This window comes from Tetrao urogallus, assembly GCF_951394365.1.
Source record: "Tetrao urogallus genome assembly, chromosome: 5".
NCBI lineage: Eukaryota > Metazoa > Chordata > Aves > Galliformes > Phasianidae > Tetrao > Tetrao urogallus.
The window spans coordinates 61376964-61402599 of record NC_136818.1 but is presented as its reverse complement, the minus strand read 5'-3'; the positions used below and the strand labels follow the sequence as shown (position 1 = coordinate 61402599).

The 25636-nt window shown below is 41.4% G+C and overlaps 1 protein-coding gene across 1 annotated transcript; it reads left to right on the top strand.

The window, feature by feature from the left end:
• Positions 1 to 8789: 8789 nt before the first annotated feature.
• On the top strand, positions 8790 to 25421 carry CHST15 (carbohydrate sulfotransferase 15; the record flags this gene model as incomplete). The annotated part of the gene is made up of 7 exons (XM_079535325.1): positions 8790 to 9332; positions 10051 to 10390; positions 13532 to 13678; positions 17733 to 17889; positions 21539 to 21695; positions 23886 to 24033; positions 25231 to 25421. The coding sequence occupies 7 exons, from the start codon at positions 8790 to 8792 to the stop codon at positions 25419 to 25421; spliced, it is 1683 nt and encodes a 560-aa protein (XP_079391451.1).
• Between the last annotated feature and the right edge of the window lie 215 nt (positions 25422 to 25636).

The window sequence follows — 25636 nt, the reverse complement described above, 5'->3', positions numbered from 1 at the left end:
AAAGGAATCTGTGAGCCATACAGAATGGATGCATCACTTTCTCTGTTTTTGTGGAGTGACCTCAAGAACTGTGTAGGCTATATCAGGAGGTTGCTTACAGTAACCAGTGAGTAATAGTAATAAAAAAGAATACTGAACTTTGACCACGCATGATGTTCTAAGCCAGATTCAGACTTAAAATGGCACTTCTGTGAGAAGGCATGCACTGCTGTAATTAATGTAAAGATGAAGTTTTTATACAGTGCACGACTTTTTCCATATGCAGTATAAATCCATTAGTGTTTCTCTAGCAATCCGCTATGTGAGATGAATAGAAAATAAGTGAGGCGAAAGGATGAATTGCTGGAGATGTTGCACATCACAGCAATGTCCTTTGATCAAGTGCTGAGCACCCAGTGAGCACTGTAGGCAAAATTGTGCTCTAAGTTATCCTTATAAATACATAGCACAACATTTTGCTCCATACTTGGGGAGGAGGAGTGTCTTAAACACAGTGGTGTGAGCTCCATCTGGATGTGGATTCTCAGTGCATGGGACATGTGGTGCTAGCAGCGTGGTGGCTGGACGTGGTGGTTTTTGTTCTTTTAGGATAAGTGTTCTTTACAGATAATGTCCCACAGAATCACAGAACGGCCAGGGTTGGAAGGGACATCAAGGACCATCAAACTTCAGCCCCCTGCCACATGCAGGGCCACCAACCTCCACGTTTAATACCAGACCAGGCTGCCTAGGGCCCCATCCAACCTGGCCTTGAACACCTCCAGGGATGGACGGGGCGTCCACAGCCTCTCTGGGCAGTCTGTTCCATGCCCCAAGACTCTACTCTTTGCTTCAGCTCTAATCTTTGATATAAATCTTGCATGGGAATTGTTTTTAGAAAATGCCCTTGTGTAGATCTGCGGCAACTACTGACTGGGCCTGGCCCCTGCTTTAAATGTAGAGGAATGCAGCCCTTGTCTTCTAAACCTTAATTCTAGTTTAAGTCTAACTGAGAGACCATTATGAGCTTTGGTGTTTATCAGTAGGACAGAGGCTGGCTGTCCTCAGATCTGTTTGGTTTTTCTGTCTGCACATTTTGATTTGCGCTGAACTCAAAGAAATGATGGGCCTGATTCTAGGTCAAGGTAAAACAAGTGAATTGTTAAGATACAGGATTTTTTTTGTTGTTGTGGAAATCTTTAGTGATGTGTCTTCTACTGGAAAATAATTTGACTTAAAAGTGGACAATATCAGGCTGAACAGTTATTTTCACAGCAGCAAGAAGCCTGCATCATTTCCAGGAACCTGCAGGAGACTTCAGATGTAGTGATGGATTACTGCGGAAGGCATTGCTCCTCTTTCCACATCTCCCTTTTTCTCCTCGCTTCCAATAATCCCTTTACTCCGGCAGTGTTGATGCCCTAATTAAGTGGTGACTCAAACTTAGTAACAATTTCCTGAGTGCTGCTGGACAAATAGTAGGAGTGGGTCCTTATGTGATTGAAAATACTGCTGTTACTATGATTTTAGAGAGTTTGCAGGTTTTCTGCAAATAGAGGGTTTTGCTTGTTGCCGTTTTCTAGGGAAGTCCCTTGATGAGTCAGGAGCAGAGTCTGGTTTAGATCTTGAGGAAGAAACCATCTGGGTTAGGGAGGAAGCCGCAGTTATGATTTTGGCAAGATTGCCAATTTTAATTGGCAATTAGTGTCGATTCAGGAGGTTTGCTTTGGCTCTAAAGGCTTTAGGACTGTATGTCTTGAAGAGTATTGTGCTCTTGAACAAGTGTTCAGCAGTTGTTCAACAGACTGAGTGTACACTCATGGGTTATGACCACTATATTCTGGCTTTTAAACTGCAACCAATTGTCAAGTGATTGCCTTAAAAACATCTGTGGCTTGATGTCATTTCTTGGCAGTTGCATTTTTTTTTTTTTTAATATATATAAATGTATATACATTAATGCTTTTGAGCAAATGGAGGAACTACATAACTTCAATCTGCAAGAGACTGCTGTGCTTTTCTAAAACCTCTGCAGGAGCATTTTTGGATTATTCTTTTATTTTACACTTATTTGTGTATCTTGCAAGGAGGCTGCAGAGATCACTGAATCAAGATCCTCATTTTATTGACTTATCATTTTTTTTGGCAGCTGTTTGATTTCTTTGAGGTAAATACGAGAGAGTTCAGGCAAAGTTTATTTCCAGAAGTGCTAACTTGAGCAGCCAAATGTGTACAATAAGCAGGACAGAGCAAATCCACAATTATTCCTCTCCTTTCCTGAGCTTGTTTTCTTTCCTATAGACCCAGTTTTTATTACTCATACTGCTTGTTTATGCAATGGGTGCCTCCTGCCCACTGACAGGATGAACTTCCTTGCACTGCTTGCACAAATACCTTGGCTTGCCCTGATGAGACTGTGTGTTTGAGAGCAGAACCTTTGTGCAGCCTCTAATCTTGGCCAGTCCTTGTCTTTTTCAGTAAGCTTGTATGTGGGGGAAAAAGCTAGTGGGTCAACAGGTGATGTGGGAAAGGGAAATGAATGGTGCGACTGTGCTGCAGTGCTTGGAGTATCAATTATTTTTCTTGTATGGAACTTTCATGATGATTTCATGATACTGGCCTTCTCTTCTTCCTTTCTGTTTTCACGTGAGTTGTGGAAGTTGATCAGAGAATCACCAAGGTTGGAAAAGACGTTCAAACATCATCCAGTCCAACTGTCTACATACATCAATATTTGCCTGCTAAACCATGCCCCTCAGTACAGCATCTATCTGTTTCTTCAGCACTTCCAGGAAGAATGGCTCAACCACCTCTGTGGGCAGCTTGTTACAGCTCCTGACTGCTCCTTGTCATGATATGATTGTGAGCTGTTTTGCTTAAAGCCCCACATCTTCTTGTGGCTCGAGCTTTGGGCTTGAGCTGTCACTAGAGGTGAACTCATGTCTGGAGCTTGTCTGGAGCTTTCCTGGAGGATGTGGGTTCAGCTTTGCTCTGAGATCCCAAAAAGCCTTAAAAGCACAAACTGTGAATTTGAATTGCACTGATTTTCTGCAAGGAAAGTACTTAGGCAGACAGTATTTATCCAGGCTGTTGAAAGCAATCAGAAAACTGTAGGTAGAACAGTATTGCCCACTAACCATGCCCCTCTGTGCCACATCTCCACAGCTCTGAAATGCCTCCAGGGATGATGACTCCAACAACTCCCTGGGCAGCCTGTTCCAATGCATTGCACTCTTTTGTCCTAATACCCAACCCAAAATTAAGAAGATTCATTAGGGAAAAAACCTTTCTTTCTCTTGTATTTAAAAACAAAACAAAAAAACACACACACAAAAACAAAAACCGCGCATCAGCAGACAAAACCTTAGCATGCCTGGCATGGGTGGTGATTAGAAAAATGGAAAATGGACTGGGAGAAAAGAGGAAAATCTCAAATCTCAATTGCTGAGACTGCAGAGCCCATCTGTGGAAGGTATGTGAGAGGTGTGCTTTGGCTGGATTTCCTCTCATCTGGCCTGTGAGTTGGTGGATGGTTTTGTAATTTGTCTTAGACATTTTCAGGTTGTGACTTGCCTAACATGACAACCTTCCCAGGTTGCGTCTTCTAATGGCACTGATGTCTCTGTCCCTGGTTCCTGCCTCTGGCCATGGCCATTAGTGAGCATGGGCTTACTTAGTGAAAGAATGGTATGAGCAGATATTTATAGATTTCTCCCAGCTCCAACTCTTCAAGCTTGTGGGAACTGGGGATAGCAACCATCAATATATTAATTGTTTAGTGTCTTCTAAATGCTTTCTAACTTTTGGCCTTGCTGAGATCCATGTTATAATTATATTGTGTGAAGAAAGGAAACAAAGTGATGTGGCTCCATTGATATCAAAGAGGGAAAAACTGTTATATGTCAATTTGGAAATATGTTTCTGGTCTACTTGAAGTGTGTTTACTATGGGTTTGTAGCATGCCACTCTTTGATGTGGCAGCAGGAAAAGCTGAGCATATTTAAAGGATAACATATAAACACATATAATACATATAATTTAACATATAAATAATAGAAAATGCAGAACTAAGCGTACTAGCAAAAATCTGTCTTCCTTTTAAAGAAATAGGAGAAAAGAATGGTACATTAAAAATTAAGGACAGTGACCTGAAAAGTAGAAGTTGTATGCTGAGATGTCCGGAAGATGTGTGTCCATGTTTAAAATCTATTCCATCTGGTTTATGTTATTCTCAAGGAAGGGGATTTTGGTTATATGACTGAGCATATGAAAGTAACTTCTTTTCATAGTCATTTTGATTAGTCTTCCCTTACAATCCTTTAAAAGAGAGGAGGAAGATTATATGAAGTTTTATTTAAAATAAATAAAAGGAAATTTCAAGTATTTTCTAGATGGCATTTGAAAATATATGAGTATTTGTTTATTCTTGGTGGTATCTATCTTTTTATCCTATCTAGCTGCCCTCTGGGCAAGAATTAAGATATGATGGATACTCCATATTCAGTCTTCTGGCTGCCCAGCCTGCGCAGTATGGGGCAGTTTTACATAAAGAAAGAGTTGTACAGAGAAACTAGCAATACACAATCTGGTTTTAACAGTCCTATTAAATCCTCTGTTATCTGTATTAGCTGGACTCTGCTTCAGTTTAAAGAAATAATGTGGGACCCGTTGGCTTCAGCAGGATTTTATTGAAATTTGAGGTAGGGGTTCTTTTTTTTTTTTTTTTTTTTTTTTTTTCTCCATTCTGGTGTGTTGTCTCTCTATTATATTTATGTCTCCTACTTAGGAGATCCCCCAGATATTTTCATTTTTAAGAGGAGAGTTGATTTGGCCAAGGCACTTGAAAAGGCTTCTGTGGATTCCTGCTTCGTCAGCTGGTATATATTTATTTACATGCGTAGACATGATCATAAATAATTCACCATTCATCTCAACAAGAGGAAATTACATGCTACATTATTCAAGAATGTACAAAGACGCTGCCTGTTGTGTAAAGAGTGTAAGATTCTGCCAGTGAACCAACAGCAGTTTCGCAACTAAAATAAAAAGACATAAATGGTTTATTATCTACTCAAGTCTCATAGATTTTTCTTCTGTCTGCAGTTTGCTTCCTACTTCAGTCAGTACTGAAATACAAAAAAGGTAAACTGTGTCTGTGATTACAACTGCTGGAAATGCTGAATGAGGGGAGTGGCAAAGAGATGCTTTGGATTGCTTGCTTTTGTGGGATGAATGAGGAAAGCTTGGGCTGCTTACACTGGGGAAAATCCTGGCGTGCATCCTGCACTGCACAGTGAAAGAATGGGGAATGAATTTAATTAAAACCTCTTGGTGAAGAAAGGGAGTGGCTGTAGGGAATTATGTTCTGGCTTTCGTGTGTTTATTACAGTGGGGTTTTATGGCATGAACATGACAGTGGGAAATCACATTAAATGTAAGTCTGCAACTAACACTTACAGATCCACCTCTCTGTGTTCTGTTAGCTGAGTGCTGCCATACTGCCCTGTGGTAGGTCTTCAGAGATCATCTATTGAAGCAGCTTGTTGCAGTGTGTAAGCTGGCAGAGTTATGGTTGCTGGTGAACTGCAAATTCTCCCTCCTGACTGCTGTGATTAAGATCTCATTTATGCTGTAGCCTAGGCATATTTCTTTTTTTCTTTTGCCCTTGTATCACCTTTCCCATAAAACATTTTCCTCAGCTTGCAAAGATGTAGTTAGTAAGATTTTTCTTTGAGTTTATAATATGTTCACTGCACCTGACGAGGGTTCAATAAATTCCAGTCCATTTTATTAACATGCAAACGGACATAAAATTGTATGGAGAAGCTTATGCAGCATTTGTATAATCCTGTGCTCTGGATCCATTAATGCATCTCAGATGGCTCTTTTAAGAATTTTGAGAATTAATGTCAAGTACCCAAGCCTTGGATTGATTGTGCGGGAGTGTCTCAGATCAATCTGTTCAGCCACTAACACCAAGTGAGTTTTAGGTCCCAATTAGAGGAGGACTGGAATATAAAAGTAGATTTTTCTTTTAGCAGTGCATAGTAACTCGTCCCTCTGAGATGCAGGCTGATTGTCAGAGTGGAGGAGCGTAGGGAGGAAGGACTGCTCAGAAGTACATGTGTATCACCTAGTATGTTTAATTGTACTGATGCTGTATAGTTTTTTCTAGCTACCCAGATGTTATAACTACCAGCATAACCTGCTGTCTGTTCTTTGTGCATTTTTTTTCCAAGAGGTTGCTGCTTTCACCTCCGTTTTCTTACTGAGGCCCTTGTTTCCATCTCCTCTTTATGGGCAGTGTTTTTTGTTTGTTTGTTAGTTTTTTTAATGGAACGATTTCTGTTTTCATGATTTCTCCTCTTGGAACCTCTATTCCATCCTCCATGAATGATATCCAAATCAGTCTTCCTTCAGTCTCCTCCCACCAACCTTTTCTCCTCGGTGAAATTATCTGCTCAGGTGCCATATTACTGCCAGAACAGTTGACTGACAAAGTGGAGACTTCTTTCTTATTGCCAAATCCTCCCTTCCTTGTCCTCCCGCTCTCCAGCAATAAGGACTGTCCATGTCATGGTGTTGGACTAGGTGATCTCCCTGATGAGAGAACTGCTGACCTTTTTCCCACTTCAGTCTTGTATCCTCCTCTCTCCTTGCCATTATGTTGGTGCTGAAGAATGGAGGTGTTGGGGGAAGTGGGTGGCTGCTCTCACAGATGCCCACGTGGGGACAGACAAAGGGTGTCAAAGTGATGGAACCATTCTACCCAAATCAAGTGACAAAAGCCAAAATAAATGTTGACCTTTAAAGGCATACATTACAACTTCTTTTTTTTTTTTTTTTTTTTTTTTTTGGCATCTATTATTTTCCTTTTCAGGTTTTCTTAAGCTTACTACTTCATTTTTTGGCTTTTGAAAATTGCTTTAAAATATTTCCTGTCTTCAGTTCTCAAACCAAAGTAATTCTTAGGATTCTTAGAAATACAAAATGTAAGTATTACCTGGAATATTGAAGCACATGTATCATCTGTCAGCTTTTGTATTTGATCATTTGTCTTCTCCAAACAGAGATTTGCTTTTGACCTGAAAAACTGGGTATTCCCAGTAAGGGATTTAATACACTCCAAAACCAGAAAGTCTAGAGGAACTACACCTTAACATGTGCTTTAATTATGACCATCCCTTGGAAGGCTGATCACTTGGTAGTGCATTTAAGTGTCTGCTCTGAGTTCTGCCTGCAATCACAGAATTGCTCAGGTTGGAAAATACCTTAAAGATCATCAAGTCCAACTGCAACCTAACCATATTACCCTAACAATGCCAAATATAAGCACAAACAACTCTGAACACCTCTGGCCACTCTTTGGCTGTAAGCAACCATAGTGCTTATTAGAGGCACATGCCTTTTGCAGCATGGTCCTTCAGCCTGAATGTGGCACCCACAAGTGCTTGGAATGACAAAACATCCACTTAAGGGGCTCCTGCACAATCTCACCTGCACTGAAGTGCTGGCATTTGAGAGGGTTTGCTGGGTCAAGGCTTTGTCTTGGATTTGCTGTGCTGATGGTACATTTCATTTGACTAACACATCTTGACGTTTTTTATTGAGCGGTATGTTTTCAAGATGTATTTGACAAGAAATGCTGAAAGCATCTTGCTGACTTTTCTCTGTGTTACTGGTAGTTGCTCTTGTCCCAGAGCCATTAGGTACAGAAGCCAGAGATCCTGATGTGAGTTTTTGCTTACATCTGTATTTCAGCCCTTCAATTTACTGAATGCTTTCCTTGTGGCTTCTTTGGTTGGCTGTTGTTTGACCTTCTTCCCTATGGTCTTGAAAGCAGGCTGATGCCTTTTCCCTGCCTCATCTTCTGACCTGAGTTCCTGCCTCATTTCAAGGAAGTTAATGTAAGGCTGTCGTGCACAGAGGGTGGGAATTTAACTTGTGTTACTGGCTGCTACCCAAAAAGAAGAGATTAAAAGCTGTTACAGAGGTCAGTGACCAGATGAAGGAGAGACAGTGGTGTTAACTGTGGCTGCCACAACTATTTGATGTGGGCAGGAGCGTGGGTGGAAAAAAAAACAGCAACCCATTGTAGACCTGAAGCCAAGCACTTCCCAGGTTTAATATCGTGAGTATTGTAATTAACGTCCTTAGCATGCAGGAGACATCTTTCAAATGCTAGCGTGAAATTGCTGGTGATGAATTGTAGTTCTGCCATAACCTCAATTGAAGGTGAACGTGAGTATTTCTCAGTTTGCTCTTCTGGTTGATGGTATATATGGCTTTGTTTCTTTAGGTTACACGGCGCGGATCCTTGAGAGCATCTCTGGGATGATGAAGCTTCCAGGAGCAGCAGCCTGGTTTGGAATCTGAGTGCTTTAAGACTATCTGGGAATTTCTACCCACATTTGCCTATTCCAGTGTAAATCAGAGGACAATGAATTCATTTCATTTTTTGCATATTGTCACACTACATAACAATTTTTCTTCTTTCCCATTTTGTTCAATGGGAAAAACTTGAGCCAATGGTGCAACTTTGCCGCGTTCGTCCTCCTGAGCCAAATTCCTGGAAACCACGTCTGCAGTACATCTATTTTTGAAGCTGGTGTTCTTTTTTCTGCATATGCCACACGTGGCTTTTGGAGTGCTAACTATTCTGGGTAGAACCTGCCCTTTTATGTTGAAGAGAATTCATAGAATCACTCGAGGAATTCAATAATTTCAGTCTTTCAGAAAATGACTCATGCTTCAGAAATGTTTTTGTGGCTGTCCTTGGCTTGTTAATGCAGGAGTTTAACAGTATTAATATGAGGCATTGCATTAATTGTTGCATACACTTATTACCAAATGACTTGAACAGACAGTGTTTCAGATGTCGTGGCCATAGCCACAATAACCAGAAGTGTCCTGTTTGCAAAGGAGAGAACGGAATCCCTTTGTACGCTGATAGCAAGCAGATGAAGTTGCTTGCAGTTTTGGAAGTAAGGACTGATCACAGTGAAAGCTGGAATGGATTTTTCTGCTTGAAGAAGGGGAAGCTATGCAGCTTAATATTTGGGTTGGTTATAATGACTCTAGTGATGGCATCCTATGTACTGACTGGAGCCAAGCACAGCCTGTTGTTAATACCATCTCCCTTCCATTACGGAGCTTTTACTAGCAATCCAAGCTTAATGGACAATGAAAGCCTTACTGACGTGAAAGATCATTACCAGCCTTCTAAAATTAATATTTCATATGTAAAGGATTATCCAAGCATTAAATTAATTATTGACACTATTACTTCAAAGATAGAGTTTATAACGAGACAGCGCCCTGGTTTAGAGGAGCTGAGGAAACAAGAGCCACATGTAAGTATGAATTAAAGCATCTGAAACTGCTGCGTGTTGGTTTGTTTCGAGGATTTGGGGTTGATCTTCTGAGATCAAAACAGTGCAGCTACTCTGATGTATGCATTGTGATTCACACCACCCGGTGCCTCCTGATTTATGCCTGTTGAAAAGCTGATATTACAGACCACATCCTTCTGAGTCACAGGCAAAATGGATGGGCTGTCTAAACATTCTTGACACCTGAAACAGAAAATCAGGCAGTCTTCCGACAGCTGTACAATCTAATTGAATTGAGAACCTTGCCTCACTCAAAGTCATTCTGAATTAGTCACATTTGCCAGCAACCTGAAATGATAAATAAGAAAGCAGCCTTTCTGTCAGCAGTATGCGTTCCTGAAAAAAATGGACATTGCAGACTTTGTGTAGTTCAGATTGGAAGTTAATCTGAGCATTACAACTCTGACTTGAAAAGTTAATTCCTGGGGTGGCAGTGAGGTGGGGAAGTATGGATTCTGGCCTTAAAATCAAAGCCTTTCCCATTGTATTCCTCTCCCACTCCAACTGTTTGTACTGGATTTGGTTCCAATGCCACTAGAAGAAAAAAGTTTTTTTTTTTAAAAAGCTAAGGAGTTATGTCCAAATATGTTTCTATTGTTTGCTTACTGTGCTATGTTAGAAAAATAGAGTTGCCATTTTTTTGCTGCCTGTACTGAAATTGTTGTTCTTTATGTTGCAGATGTTTTCAGTAATTCCTAATAAATTCCTTCCAAATAGCAAGAATCCTTGTTGGTATGAAGAGTACAGAGGAAACACAACCACAGACCCTTATACAACAAACTCCTATGCACTCTATTCAAAGCGTTTTCGAACCATATTCGATTACCTCAGGAAGGTGTTTTGGAACCACTTGTACCATTACAAGGACAAACACTACCGGCTGCGCTGTCTCCCCCATTTCTACATCATTGGGCAGCCCAAGTGTGGGACGACGGATCTGTACGACAGGCTTCGGCTGCACCCCGACGTTCGGTTCTCCGCCATCAAAGAGCCTCACTGGTGGACGAGGAAGCGCTTTGGTGAGTCATCGTGCTTTGTGGTATTCAGGAGAGCTGCCTCTATGAAGCTTTGATGCTTCTTGTGTGTCTCCGGGATTAATTTGCTGGATTTGTTGCATACTGATTTACCTTGTTTAAAAAATATATATATCCAGGCGACAAATGCTTTTGTTTGGTGATATTTTGGGTTTGGAGATGATGCACGTGAGGGAATGAGGGGTCTGGAGCACAAGTCTTATGAAGAGCAGAGATTGTTCAGTCTGGACAAGAGGAGGCTCAGGGAAGACCTCATTGCACTCTACAACTTCCTGAAGGGAGGTTGTGGTGAGGAGGGTTTGGCCTCTTCTCCCAGCCATCAAACAGGACCCGAGGAAATGGCTGCAAGTTGCGCCATGGAAGATTTAGGTTAGATATAAGGAGAAGCTTTTTCTCTCAAAGAGTGGTCAGGCATAGGAAGGGGCTGCCCAGGGAGGTGGTGGAGTCACTGTCCCTGGTGGTGTTTGAGAGGAGTCTGGGTGAGGTGCTTCAAGGTATGGTTTAGTATCTTAGTGGGTAGCATTGGTGATATTGGGATGGTTGGACTGGATGATCCTGTAGGTTGTTTCCAACCTTGTGATTCTATGACTTTACGTTTCATCTGGTTTGTTAGCAGTGGTTTGGAAAATCTAAGAAAAAAAAAAAATTAAAATCCTGGATAAAATTGATGCTGTTTTGTAAAAGCAGGAAGAATAATAGATGGGTTGTGATAGGAGATTTAAAGAATAGCAATAACTGTTTTACTTTGCAACGTTTTTCTGTAAAGCCTTTTTTAAATGAATAGTGCTGGGATGGTATTTGATACATGGATTTCTTCAGTCCTTCTGATTCAGTAAAGTACAGCTGGTTTTGGTAGCTGCTTTGCTACACAGCTCTCTCCCACTGAGGAACCTGGATGTATTTCTAATGCTTTTCCTCCTGAGTGGTATCAATATTTCATGACATGACTCTTCATCTCTAGAGGCAGACAGCAGCTGAGGTTATGGCCTGCTGGAGCAAGGCACATCCATCTCTTGTGGTTGCTTCTTCAAAGGATGGCTGAGAGCCATGGGCCTGGCTGCATCATTTTATCCAACTGAAGTGTTTATGTCCTTCGTGTTCTGTTTCTCCTGGGTGCCAGCACGGGTCAGTCTTGTGATTAAAGACGAGATGAGACTCAGCAGCTCCAGTTTTAGTTCCTGGCTTTGTTTTGTGCTTAGTGCTTTCCTTAGTACTCAATTTATTCCATCCAGGAACACTCTGTGTCTTCCCACTGTAATGGAGGTGGGGTCCAGCTGCTCGGAGCTGGGACACTGATATCAGAGTTCACAGGCTTTTCAGTGATATAACCATTTCCAGAAGGAAGATGCTGGTTATCTATGCTTCTATTATAGGAGTTTTGATCTTCGCTGCTTGCTGGGGTGGGCTCAGCCATGGATCTGGGATTTCTAACCTATACACAAATGGCTTTGTTTTCTTCTCTGGATTTGTATTTTCTTTCTTGGCAAGTGCTGTGAGAAAGTGGTTCATTTCAAACTCTGAGTGGTAGCTCATATGTAGCATAGCACAGAAATAGCTCAGAAGCAGTGAGCTTGGCTTTCTTTGTTTTGAATACAACTAACCCTCTTCAAAGTATTTTAGACATTGTTATAAATTAAGAGCTAAAGCAAAATGATGAAAACAGTTTTGCTTTTGACGTAACTAGCTCCAGTTCTGGAGACGCTGGAGGTACCAGTGTGCATGGGGCTACTTGAGAACTCAAACAAGAGCCATCATGGTTACCAGGGAGCCTCATGGGAAGGAGCTCATTCTGCACAGGCAGAGGCTAGCTGAAGAGGAATTGATAAGAACTGCCTGCTGGACTGAGGGAGGAAAGTCAGATCAGTGAGGAAAGTGGATTTGAGAGTTGGATGCTGTGAGTGCCACACTGCTTCTCTGTGGGTCTGAAAGTGCAGGGTCCATCAGCAAAGCCATCTGTAGAAGTTTGTTCCTTCCATGAGAGTATCTTGTCCACAACAACTTTCTTTTCATAATTTTTTTGTTTTTAAGTTTTTAATTTTTTAAAGCTGAAGAATGAGGAAAGCTTGCAGAACCCAGGATCTGCTGGGAGGGAGATCAGTAGAACTGACCTGTTCATCATTTCAGGCTGTCTGCCATTTGGGAAGACGAAATTTTTGTTTCCTCAGCAGTACTTTATCTGGTGGCTGCTATTTGGATGGGGAGGTGCATAAAACAAATAGTCTAAGCTGTGAAACTGAGTCAGCACCATTTAAAAGCCAGCTTGTGGGTATGACTCCTATGCTGCTGGCTATTAAGTCGTTTAGTTTCTAACACTTATCTGGAGAAGAAAGTCTCTTTGTTCCATGGCATTCTCTAATTCAGTGATTTTTACAAGACTGACTAATTTCAGCTAAAGCCAAATAACCCTCCTGGGAAGGTCTCATTTCACAAATCATCGCTTTCCTGTTCTGCTGGGATGGCTGATGCTTGGCAGGACTTTGTCCCAGCTTGACTGTCTCTCTTTCCTGGCCCTTAGCCACAGCTTCCACTCACAGGTGTGGGGTGACAATAAATGACGCTGTGTATGCAGGGAGAATGCTGGTGTCATTGAACGTGCCCTGGAGTGTGAGGTGAGAGAGGAGAAGTGAGGTGCCAATGTGTAGCCTTGCTTTCCTTCTTCTGAAAGAGGAGCACATAAATGATTTCCCAGTTCTGATTTTGCTGAGTGCGGGTTGGTTTGCATATTTGTCATTAGAGTCTCAATACAGTAACTCTCATGGGAGTCCATATTACTCCGGTTTATACTGTTGTAAATGTAAGCAGAATCTGGTCTTTCATATTCATTCTTAAAGCTAAATTCAGAAGAAAATAAATACAAGCTATTCATGCAGGAGCTGTAAAACATATTACTTAAGATATCTGCTATCATTGTGAATGTATGGCTTAATCGTATAGTATCTTGCATCTCTGCTACTTCATTATTGGCACTTCTGAGTGTTACGCTTCATGGCTCTAATTTTGTGCTGCCGTTAGCTGGATCAGATCCAGAAATGTTAACGAGGCTGTCTTCATCTACCCAGCAGTTAATCTTGCACTGCTATATATGTTTATGTATATATTTAACTTCTTTCTTTTCACTGTTTCTAGGAATCATTCGTCTCAGGGATGGATTTCACGATCGCTACCCAGTGGAAGATTACCTTGATCTGTTTGACTTAGCAGCTCATCAAATTCAGGGTGTGCTGCAGAGCGAGGCAGCAAAAGAGCACAGCGAGATGAATAACATCATAATTGGTAGGGCAGATACAGCATCTAAAATATTTGTATCTGTGGGCTCGTAGCATCTGGAATTGACTGGAGAGGGGCACTTTTAGGTGTGACTGATTCACTGCATGGGGCTGCTGATATTGGTTTCCTCTGCTGTGTGCGCATAGTGTGGAAGTTGTTATAAGATGCCCGAGAAAGCAGAGCATGCCTGATGAACATCAGCGTTTAATTATATAATACAATAAAAAGAGAACAAGGGAATTTCGTTACTCCTTCCAACATAGTTTGTTTTGTTATTATTACAAAGGGTTTGCCTGTAGCTTCAGGTTCAAACGCTGCAGTGGTATATGTTTCCCCCAGGCATAGCAAACAAATTATGCCATTTGTTTTTACAGTCCCGTAGAAATCCTGAGCAACGCTTTCCATGATAGCAACACAACTCCAGTTGGTTCTTCTCAGGCTCCATCATAAGAGATCTGTAGGAAGGGGCCACCCTTTTGTGTGCCATCATCCCTATGTAGCCTATCGTGGACTGAAACTTAGTGGAAACCCTTGAGCTGTCTTGTTACCAGCAGAGATAACACAAGTTCCTAGCAGGAAAACATAGGGTCAAGCTGAGGCTATCTAAGAACTAAGAAGCACGGTACTGGATCCAATCACAAGATAATTTTATGGCTCCAGTTGATATTAACTTAGCATTAGAAATGTAAAGGTCCAGTTCAGAAGTGCAATTGTGTTGCCCTGTGTGGAAGCTTGCGATCAGATCCAGGCTCCATGAAGTGTGCCTGGATTTGCTCTCCACAACATGTGGTGGCCAATGCACTATTGTGCAACTGGATTATGGTGCCTGTGAGGAAAGTCAGCAGGTATTCTTAAGTTCTGGTTTTGCTTTCTGCTAGAAGCAGAAAACCAAAGGGAAGATGCTTTGGCCTCAAAATCAACCAGGGAAACTGGATGCTTCCATGAAAAGGCTGGTTTGTTGAAAAGAGACTTTTGAAGTAAGCTGAAGTCCTACAGAAATTGGGGTTTTTGCTTCCCTCCCTTCGAGGGAACACCCTCAGAATCTTCATCACGTTCTGACGAAAGAATAATGAACCTGTTGTTGACTTGATGAATGGTGACATTGTCTTCCATTGCCCAGCCTTGGCTGCAGTCATGTCTGTGTGACACCACCTCAGCCTCTGTTGAAGTCTGCCATCTGAACTGTCAAATATTCGGTGCTGAGCAAAACTCGTAGGACTAAGAAATATTGCCATCAAGGACATCTGCAGATTTTCCTCCTACTTACAGTAATATCTCCTGCCCTTTTATGGGTGAAGTGTTTATACTAATTATATTCCCTAATCTAATCAGCAATGTACATCTTTGATTACTTACCTCCTGTTGTAGCTTTTTCTGGAGCTCAATTGTGTTTCTTTTTCCTGTAGTCTCATTTCTTGTTTCATTAAGGTTCTGTTCACCTTTCTTATTAAGTTTACAGCAAAAGTCTTGAATGATTATTCTCATTAAGTCATTTTTTTATTACCTTGGTTCAAAAAAAAAAAACCCAACAAAACCAAAACACACAACCCACAACAACACTGAAACAAGGCTAGCTTGTCTAACTTGAATTTGTGTGAATATCAGGTTTGCTTAGAATCCTCCTCTTTCTTATTTTGAATGATTGGTAACAAAAATCTAATTAAAGCTGTGAGCATTTCAGTTGTTCATCATGCTACATGATTTTGAGAACTTCAGCTTTGTTGGATATTATTGGGTAATAATTGCATTTTTGCAAATAGAATGATGTCTGCTGAGAGATGAACCAGAGCGGACGGTGCTGCTCTAGCTTGAGGCATTCTGAGCAGGACTTGTTTATCTGTGATCATTAATAGGATGAGTTCACAAGATTGTCTTTAGAAAACATAATATGATTATAATCCATTAGTGACCAAATACAGAAGTTATACATTTATTCTTTAGGCATCTTATTAATTCATATTTTCTTTAAGTCCATAAGAAAAGATAATTTTTTTGGTTGCTCTGCAATAATGAGATGTAATTGCCAGCAGTGTTTAATTTATCTCATGTCTAGTATGGCTCACTCTTTGCAGATATTAAATCTGTATTATTACACAGTAGAGAATACTGTCAAATTACTAGGAGGTGGGTTTTTTTTTTTTTTTTTTTTTTTGGCTATATCAGGAAACTAAAATTCTAAGAGTCAGGAGAGACCAGAATTATTTTATTTATTTATTTTTTCCCCCCTTTTTAATTCCTGATGGCCATCTTGTTTTGAGAAGAGTGGCCTTGTGGAACCCAAGCTCTCCAGGGCTGCATGCATTAGGGCAGCACCTTAAGCTTCTGTTAATGCTTCAGCATTGTTTGGTGTCTCTAATTGTCCTTTGCTTGTACCCCACTTGTAGCTGGTAGTGGCAGCTGATCCAGCTGAGATTATTTCTGTGGAGTGTTTTGGTCTGTGGCAAGAATAACATCCCATTTATGACTAAGTGCAATGACTTTATTTGGTTCTGCTAGCATCTGTGTATGCACATGTGTTCAGCTTTGTTCACTCTATATGAGCTAATTAGGGAAAATCCTATAGAGAGCATCAAATATGATCAGAAGTCTTTGGAGCAGTGGAGTATGAAGGAAGATCAGAAAAACACAGAGAGGAAGAGACTGCGTTATAAGAGGATGTAGAGATGGTGGGGGTCTACAGTGCAGCCAGACACTTATTGTGCAGAATGCTTCCCTTTGTAAGGACCACCAAGCACAGGCTCTTAGTGAGGTTCTAGACTTCAATTATCAGCATGATTGAGGCAAGTGTTGCTTAGGAAGTGTTTTCAGCTCAGCCCTTGCTATTGGGGAGATGTCGTGGTGACTGTCCAAGGCCCTTCCATCCTTCCATCCCTGCAGCACCTTATTCTGTTGCTCTGGGCATGCCTCGTGTCCTTCTCTGCTGGCACAGGTACAGCTGTGCGATGCTTCTTGGCCTGGCCATCTCCTCTTGCCTTCTCTTGGGTCTTTTATGCTTCTGCTTTGCTCAGCATGAGATCTGGGCCGAGTGCATTTTAATTGACAAGTCAAAGCATGCTGGTGATCAGGCAGTGCCTTGGTTAATTAATTTAGAGCGGAAGAGCAGAGCTGTTGTGGACATCCAGCTTTAGCCAACAGACCTGATCTCCTCCCTTTGAAATGAGGCAAAGTGAACATGACAGAAGATTAATGTGTTTTCTAACGACTCCGAGACTTTACTAATGAATCACATTATGCTAAGCTGGTTTGGAACAAATACCTAATTCACTTTGTATTTTGGCAATCTTTTAAAGTCTTTATTGGACTTTCCCAAGAGATGAAAACAAGGAAAATCATGTGAAAGTCTACAGGTCTGCAACACTGTTATTTTTTTTCATCTCATTAATTTTGATTGAAGGGAAAAAAAAAATAATGCAAAATCTCTTTAACAAGAATTAGCTTTCATTAAGCTTTCAAAGTCTGGAAGTTGCCAAAAGGTTTTTATATATGTTTTATTAACATATCCATGCCATGTGAATGCCAGTATGACTTCAAAAGAATGGGAAGGCTGAACCATTCAGAGCATCATACCAGATCATTCATTCTAGTTGGAGCATCACACACCTTGCTCTGGCAGGGATGCTGCTGTTTGTGCTTCTCCCTGTAGCACTGCTTTGAGAGTAAGTAGCTTAAGAATCTAAGAATGTAAGAATCTGGCACTTAACCATGTGTTAATCTTTAATACTTGACTTCTTTCATAAAGGGATGCTTCAAATTGCAGCGACTGAATTCAGTGCCAGTGCTTTTTTTCGTTCTGTATTTCCCACGTGCTCTCCAGCTTTCCTGTTTCTGTTCTAAGCAATACTGATCCACTGAAGTGCTGGTTTCCACTTCGTGCACTGGTTTGTTGCAAGCTGTAGCTTGCAGTGTTCTATCACTGGGGAGCAGCAGCCAGAGCAGTCTGCAAGAACCAGTAAAGTGTGCTGGAGTTTGCAGCTTTTAAATGGTTTATAACAGTGATCAGAATTCCACTCCGATACAAGAAATGAAATGACTTACCAGGAGAGATGCTTTCTATTTCCAGGGGAAGCCAGTGCCTCCACCATGTGGGACAACAATGCGTGGATTTTCTTCTACGACAACAGTAGCGAAGGAGAACCTCCCTTCTTAATCCAGGATTTTATCCATGCCTTCCAGCCAAATGCCAAACTTATCATCATGCTGAGAGATCCTGTTGAAAGGTGAGCAAGGGTTGCGTTGTAAAAGTATGCGAGAACATTTACATGCCTCAGTGTAAATAATCCTGTGAAGTGCTTCACTTCATATTAAATAATAAGCTTGATGCCTTTGAGGACATACCACTGCAAATAAATAAGATTGCAGAGTGCTCCAGGATCAGCAAGTGATAAACTTCTTTAGTAATAAAATGCTTAAGTGCACCACTCTAAGCTCACTTGAGACGATGTTATCCTGCTGAACTAACAACTACCCAGGAGCTCACCCTTGGCCTTTCCTGTCTTTGTGAAGGAAGGGCTCTGTCTTTGCAAAATTGTAAGCTGCTTTTAAATGGTTTTCCATAGTTTTGGCCACAAATGTCCTTTCTATCTGCATTTTACTTCTCTCTCCGGTCTTCCTCCAGTCTTTTAGGGGACTTCTTTCTGCTGTGTCCTCTGCAGGCGGAGGAGGATAGATACTGGGGAGGGTGGAGGAGGCCTTTTCAGGTGCCTATTCAGGTAACTTGGGCCAGGTCACAGGGGTCCTTGTCCCTGGAGGTGTTCAAGAACTGTAGAGATGTGGTACTGAGGGACGTGGTCAGTGGGCATGGTGGGGGTGGGCTGGGCTTGGTGATCTTAGTGGTCTTTTCCAACCTATGACAGAGGCAAGCAGGATGCAGATGTCAGCAGGCACCTACACATGAGCTGCAGAGCTGTGCAAGTGCTTCCCATCTCCCATGGCAGCAAATACATATCTCAGCTTTCAACTGCTTCTCCTGACCTCAGGATTGAGCAGATGATAGTACTATGCAGGAGAAGTAGTTGAAGTGGCTCCCTCATGTAAATTAGCAACAAATTCCCTGATTGCTTTAACCATCCTCCATAATGTTTGTGCCATCTATAATAAGGATGAGATGGAAAGTGAGCTTCGCCTCCCTTATTGTCTTCACAATCAATTGGCTTCTTTTTGTTTACAATTCCCAGTGCCCTTGTTGGTGACAGCTCACCTGAATGGCAGAAGGGGCACCTGGGGGCAGTCATCTTGCAATATTTGGGAGGGTGAAGGAGCTGCACAGAGCCTGGTGCATGAGAGGCCCCCCCAGAACGGGGGATGTTTGAAGAACCTCAAGGTTTGGGGCGGTGGGCATCTATATCCCATTGTAATGGATGGGTATAGAGGGTAATGACTTTAAGGAGCTGGAACAGCTGAAATCCCAATCAGTGAAGGTTTTATTTCCAAGCAGATGTCCCCAGAATCAAAAACAGATGGGAAGAAATATAGAAAAACTCTTACTCTGAAGAGAGAGAGAGAGCTTGTCTTCAATATTGTAGCTTTCCATAAGATGTCAGCAAGTCTTTAACAATCTGGGCTTATTTTAATGGATGACTAGAAATACTGAGCACTCCTATTAAGCCTTTCAAACAAGTGACATCCTGCCCATGCTGTATGTGATGCCTGCTCTGCCCCATATCTCTGTCCCACCTCATAGTTGTAGTCCTCAGGCACTCTTGGGCCTCAGTGTCCTCAGCACTGCATAGTCTGCATACTGTGCTTAGTACTGTCCTTCTGCTCTGAAACAGAGCCCTTCCATTTAAATACATTTTTTTTCCCCTCCTTTTATTGCTCATGAAACAGGACTAATCCTTAACTTTTGTGGTAATTTTTCCAAAATATGAAGCAAACTGCCAGTAAGATATTTCAATATATTTTCTTTTTTCAGGCAATCAGCATTAAATTAGTATCTGTAGGATATCACTGATGCAAACAGTCTGCTGAGGTGTTTCTCCAAGCAGTTCTCAAAGCACCATGATCAAACACAACATGCAGTGCATGGTATGGCAGAATAGTGTTAATTCTGTAAATGGAGAAACCTTTGGGAATTTTCTGCTTATAGCACAGGGAACAAAGGTGGGATGCAGTGGCTGGAGCTGGGCACTGCCTGTGCAGCTGGGTGTTCTGTGGGCTGATGCCAGGCAGCATCACCTAAGCACGGAGTTGGTATCTGCTGGTTGGGAAAGACTGGCAAAGGTCAGAATTGTCATCCTTAATAGTTGTGGCATTGGGTGCTACTGCTTCTTTTTTACAGTTTGCCATAACTTGTATTTTAAAAGGTGCAAAAAATAAAATGAAAACCAGTCTGCAACATATGCATCTCTTTTCTTCCTTTTTAAGTGAACAGGTAGTTTTCATTTATGTCATGTGGGAATTAAGATCCTGTTGTTGCAAAACACCAAAACAAATAAGTGCAAAGGGGAGCTATTCCTGTGCTTAAGTGCTTTGCTGGATTAGAGCCGAATCTTTCCAAATAAAGTGATGGATTTTAAAGCACCTGTGGCAATCTAGGGAAGTTTAAAAATAAATAAAGCTAGTGCAGTACAAAAGGCTGCCACAGCAATAAAGGGAGCCTGTGTGTTTTGAATGAGGCTGATAGGATCAATGGACTTGTGTTGAGGGGTGGTGCTGTGGAGTTGTGATATGCTGCAAACACAATGGGAAAGCAACTCCTTCTCAGGTGTTTCAAGGTTGACTAAATAAGAAAGAAAATGAAAACACTGTGTTCCAGAGATGGTTCACTGTCTTAACATTGATGCCACGCTACAGCGTCTGCCTTGTCTCTTTCAACCAAGTGCTGTTGGAAGAGTTTAACCAAGTTTTTAAGGATTAACACACAAGTCAATCTGTTGTTTGGATCTGGGTTTTAGACTGTTTTCCATTCCACTTTCCCCCAAGGGACAAGATTTTAGGTGATCTTTTCTGAGCAATGCTAAACAACCATAAAACATGTGCTAAGAGTTATGCCATGAGGGGATACCTCGTGAGTTGCAGCTTAGAGGAATTCTGCTGCTGGTGGCTGACACAAGGCTCTGCTCCTACCAAGAGATAGGGCCATGTCCTGCTGTCCTCAGAAATGGAGTGGGACTGGTAATTTGGGGAGAATTTTGAGAAGTTGATGTAGAACGTATTTGGGATTTAAGGTGGAGTAACTGCAATAACTGGAATTTTTTCCTATTTTTGATTTTTGTTAGTACCAGTTTGGTAATTACAGAAAAATCACTGTTTCTAACTCATCCCATTCCTCTTTTGGTCTCAGCTGTAAGCTGTTTCTATCCATAGCAATGTAGAGCACGTGGTATAGAGGGGTACTAATATCACCTGAGATCAGTTCTACCATACATGTAAATTATGTACGTTCACTGGAACAGGCTGGCACTTGAGCATCCCCTGAGATGGGATGCCCACAGCACATTTGGATAACTTGCTCAAGGCCAGACTGGATGGGGCTCTGGACAGCCTCAGCTGTTGGATGGCAACCCTGTACAAAGCAGGCACTTGGAACTGAATGTTCTGTAACGTTCCCTCTGACCTAAGCCATTCTACATGACCAAAATGTTGCATTTAGAAGGAACTTGCTCATGCAATTTACTAGGGTGTGGATTTTGTATGGTGCTGACCTTGCAATCAGGGATGAGGGTGAGCAGCTCCCTGGACTAACTGCCATTCTGAGCCAAAACCCATCAAAATGAGTACAAAACGTGCTGTTGCTGCGCAGTGCAGGTGGGGCAGTGCTACTCACACGTGGCTCTTCTCTCAATTCATGCCACTGATTGCAATTGTTCTGTAAATAGATGGTCTTTCATTTCCTTTCTCATTTACTCACGCATATTTCGTTCGCAGATTGTACTCCGATTATCTGTACTTTGCAAGTGCTAATAAATCTGTGGAAGATTTTCATGAAAAAGTGGCGGAATCGCTGCAGCTGTTTGAGAATTGCATGCTGGATTACTCCCTGAGAGCCTGTGTCTACAACAACACCCTTAACAATGCCATGCCTGTACGTATTCCCAAAGCCATTGGATTCCTTGCTTGTGTAGCAACATGCTGTGTCGAGGTTATTAAAATGCCCAAGCAACTATGCCTATAAGCATCAAGAAGTAAAACTCTCTTTTCATTTGTAAAGTGGATGACATAAATATACATGCAGGCATGTAAAAGCTGATGTATTGGCTCAGCTGTCTCACCAGTCTGTTCCCTGATGAATGCCAACAGCAATAATATGGTTGTTCTATTGTGCAGGCGTATGGAGAGCACATTTAGTGAAGATTGCAGTTTAATGTGTAAGCTTTTTGCAGAACTCTCAAAAAGTAGCTCTGGCAAGGATATTCATGATATGAAATTGCCTCAAAATCAGAAAAAAAACTGTGTATTCTTTTTCAAGGAAAGGCTAGCAGTAACTAGATAAAAATTTCTTTTTAGAATTGTGGACATCCAAAAATGATGACAAGTACAGAAACTGCTGCCAGGAGATCAGAATGCTGAGCCTGTCATACCAGAATTCACATGTTTAGTGTAGAACTGGCTTCAAATTTTGCTTGAGGGTGAGGAGAAAGGCTTTGTAGAATAATATGGAAGAGATTGGCTTGAAGTATCAAGTCTCACTAGTTTGTCATTCAATCCTGTTTTATTTGCTAAGACTTCAAAGGGCTTGGACGGAATACTGCTTTCTTGTCACCAGGGTGAAGCTATTGCCTCCTCCAGTCAATAAAATAACCATAAATAGTGTACCACAGAGTTGTTTGCCAAACTGCTGTTGGAGCTGCAGGATATTCCTCTTCCTTACTTCAGCAGGTAGATGGGAGCTGCCAGGCTTGGATGGAAGCCTCCAGGACCTCACAGATATGAGCTGCTGCCAGGCAGTGTTATGATAATTCCTAGCCATCTGATTGCACAGATGTCTTCTAGTACAGGGAAAGAACCATTTTTTCTCTCTTCTTCTGAAGCACGCTTCATTTGTTGTCTTAGGCAGCCCACAGAAAATGATATGAACACAGGCAGGTGTTTGTAATAAAACACAGATGCTAACGGTTCCTTGATGGACCTCAGCCTCTTCTTCAGCCAAGTTAATGGGCTCTTTTATGTGCATCGTTTGCTGCAGACGTAGGGATTATTTTCTCCTAAGAGCTCATTTGATTGCCAATTGTGACTTCTTGCTAATTGTTGTAACAGAAGTTTTGTTTTGCTACTGGTTAATATGTTCCTGAAAGAAGAGAGGTGAATGTCATAGATGTTGTCACTGTGAGTGATGGGTGCCAATGTGTACAGAAAGGGATGCTTGTTGGCTTGTCCTTGTGGAGAATCAGTGAAAAATACATGAATTGGAAAAAGGCATGCAGGGCCACAGTGATCAAATAAAATGTGCAGATGCAGATGTTATGGGAGGGAGAATGGCTTGGGAAACTAATGCCTTTTGATGTGCAGGACTGGGACTGGAACACTGGGACTTAAGAAGGATGTAACATTCTGGAAGGGTAATGGTGAAAAAGAAGTCAGTACAACATACTACAGGATAGAAAATCAAGATTCTATAGCCAGGAAAACACATCATGATAATAATGACTTAGCAGTAATTCAAAATATGGATTATTTTGCTGGAGTTCAGATGTCAGCATTGGTTTCACGAGTCAATGTAAGAAACAGAAGAGACTTGTTATCTGCCTTCATCAGTTCCGTGGAAATATGACTTGAAGTTAAGTATCTTTTATGAAAAGCACTTATGATTTGGGAATTGTGTTCCTCTCTCTTAAGCCTGAAGAGATTTAGAAAAATATTCATAAGCATAGCCAGAGGCTGGACTTCTAAGAATGTCAGACAACCCTTTTAATACTGCAACTTGTTATGTAAAACCAAGGCAGGGAGACAAAGACCAATTAGGTCAGGACAAGCTTTCCCATCCATTCTTGTCCTCTCTGGTTTGCACAAATTGGTGCTTCTGCCATTTGGAGTGCATGGTCAGGTCGTTTGTAAAATGATTTCTTCACCCTGAGACCATCTGCAAAGATTTCCATAAGCTGCACTGAAAACAAGAGGAAGATTAAAACATTTTCAGGTGCTGTCTTCTCATGAGAAGACCTTCTAGAGATCAAGTCTGGGAGTTTTGCCCACAAGACACGGGCAAGTGTTGGTTTGTTACTGCTCAAAGTACTGCAAATGAATTCTTTTCCTGTTTTCCTTTCTGTGCTTACAGGTGAGGTTGCAGGTTGGGCTTTATGTTGTCTATCTTTTGGACTGGCTGACCGTTTTTGACAAAGATCAGATACTCGTTCTTCGCTTAGAGGACCACGCATCAAATGTGAAATACACCATGCACAAGGTGTTCCAGTTTCTGGATCTGGGTAGGTGTTCTCTGGCTGGTTGGAGATAAGTACACACAAAATTGTTTTTGTCCTTCCTCTAGGTCACTTCTGCTTTATCCGCAGACAAAACAGAAATGTGTGAATCTGTCTTGAAGGATACATTAATGTTGCTGTCTTGAGTCAAATGAAATTCCCAAATTCCCATAGAACAGTTGGCATTAGGAGAACTTAAGGCTGCATTAAGAAAAAAAAACAAAACTTTGCACAGCGTGGAGTGAGCTTACCAGAAAGAAGCCAGCCCTGCTTCTGAAGGCAGGCAGGGCTTGTTTGCCGTGGGCTTACATAGGTGAAAGAGCTATCTCATGCAACTTAAATAACTTGAAGTGCTACTGGGTTGTGAACGCTGTTGCCAGCTAAAAATGATCCAGCATCTAAATCTGCATATGATGAACGGTTGTGTTTTTAGCTGGGAAGAAGGGGGAAATCATGTTTTTGCTGTGTTGACTGAGATATCTGTTGCTAGTCCCTAGGCCAACTGTTGCCCAATGTTCATTTGATAGTAGCAAGAGGACAAAAATATGGCTGCAAAATAGTCTGGCTGGTCCAAACACTGCTCTAGATAATGAGAAGGTTTGAATGTAGCAGATTGAACAGATGAAGAGCTTGGCATCTTCTTGAGAATGGTTTATGTTGGAAAAGTCTATGGGTTCTTATCCTTCTGTCATACATATTCCAGGATTACATCTCAGCCATTGACTATGTGTATATACAACCATAGCTGTGTGTCGGTTTGATCCCACTGACAGCCTCAAAAACAACAACAAAGGGCCTTTCATGACACAAGTGAGTCTAATGGAGTTTCTACCAGATATTAGACAACTCACCTCATAAAAAGAAATAACAGCGTGTAAGAAGTTTGACTCTGCAACGGACGGGGATTTATGCTCAATGTCTTCGTTGTTTTCTGAAAACAGATCTTTTCCTTCAGAAGTGATTTATATTGCTGGTTTTAGAGATGATTAATTAATGTGAAAGAAAAAACATATTATTTCCATATTTACTAAAAGTGATTTATTTTACTAATCTAAGCCTGCACTCAGTATTCTGAAACGTAGTCTCTGCTAACACAAATTCCATTTATCTTCCCTTGGCAAGCCTTCCAAGTTAGTCATTTGTCTTCTTTAGCAAGGGCATTGCTGGTGAAAGATATTAAGATAGTATTCTGCTTTACCACAGGACCTCTGAGTGAGAAACAAGAAGCTCTGATTACGAAAAGTCCTGCGTCAAACACCAGACGACCTGAAGACAGAAGCCTGGGACCTATGCTACCAACAACAAAGGGAATTTTAAGAGATTTCTACAGGCCTTTTAATACAAAACTGGCACAAGTTCTTTTTGATGATGCTTTTTTATGGAAGAGGACATAATCTGTAAATTTAGTGCCACAAATACAGTGCTTAAAGGAGTTTTTATTTTTTTAAATTCTATTTTTGTGCGTGGATATTTACATGTTTTTCCCATTCCAAAGAGATGCTGATTGAGGAGATGAGACTCCTTCAGTCAGCACGCTTCACGACAGCTATATCACATTTTTCTCGTGAGAATGTAAAGCATCTTGCTTATCAGTTTCTTGCAACTTCTT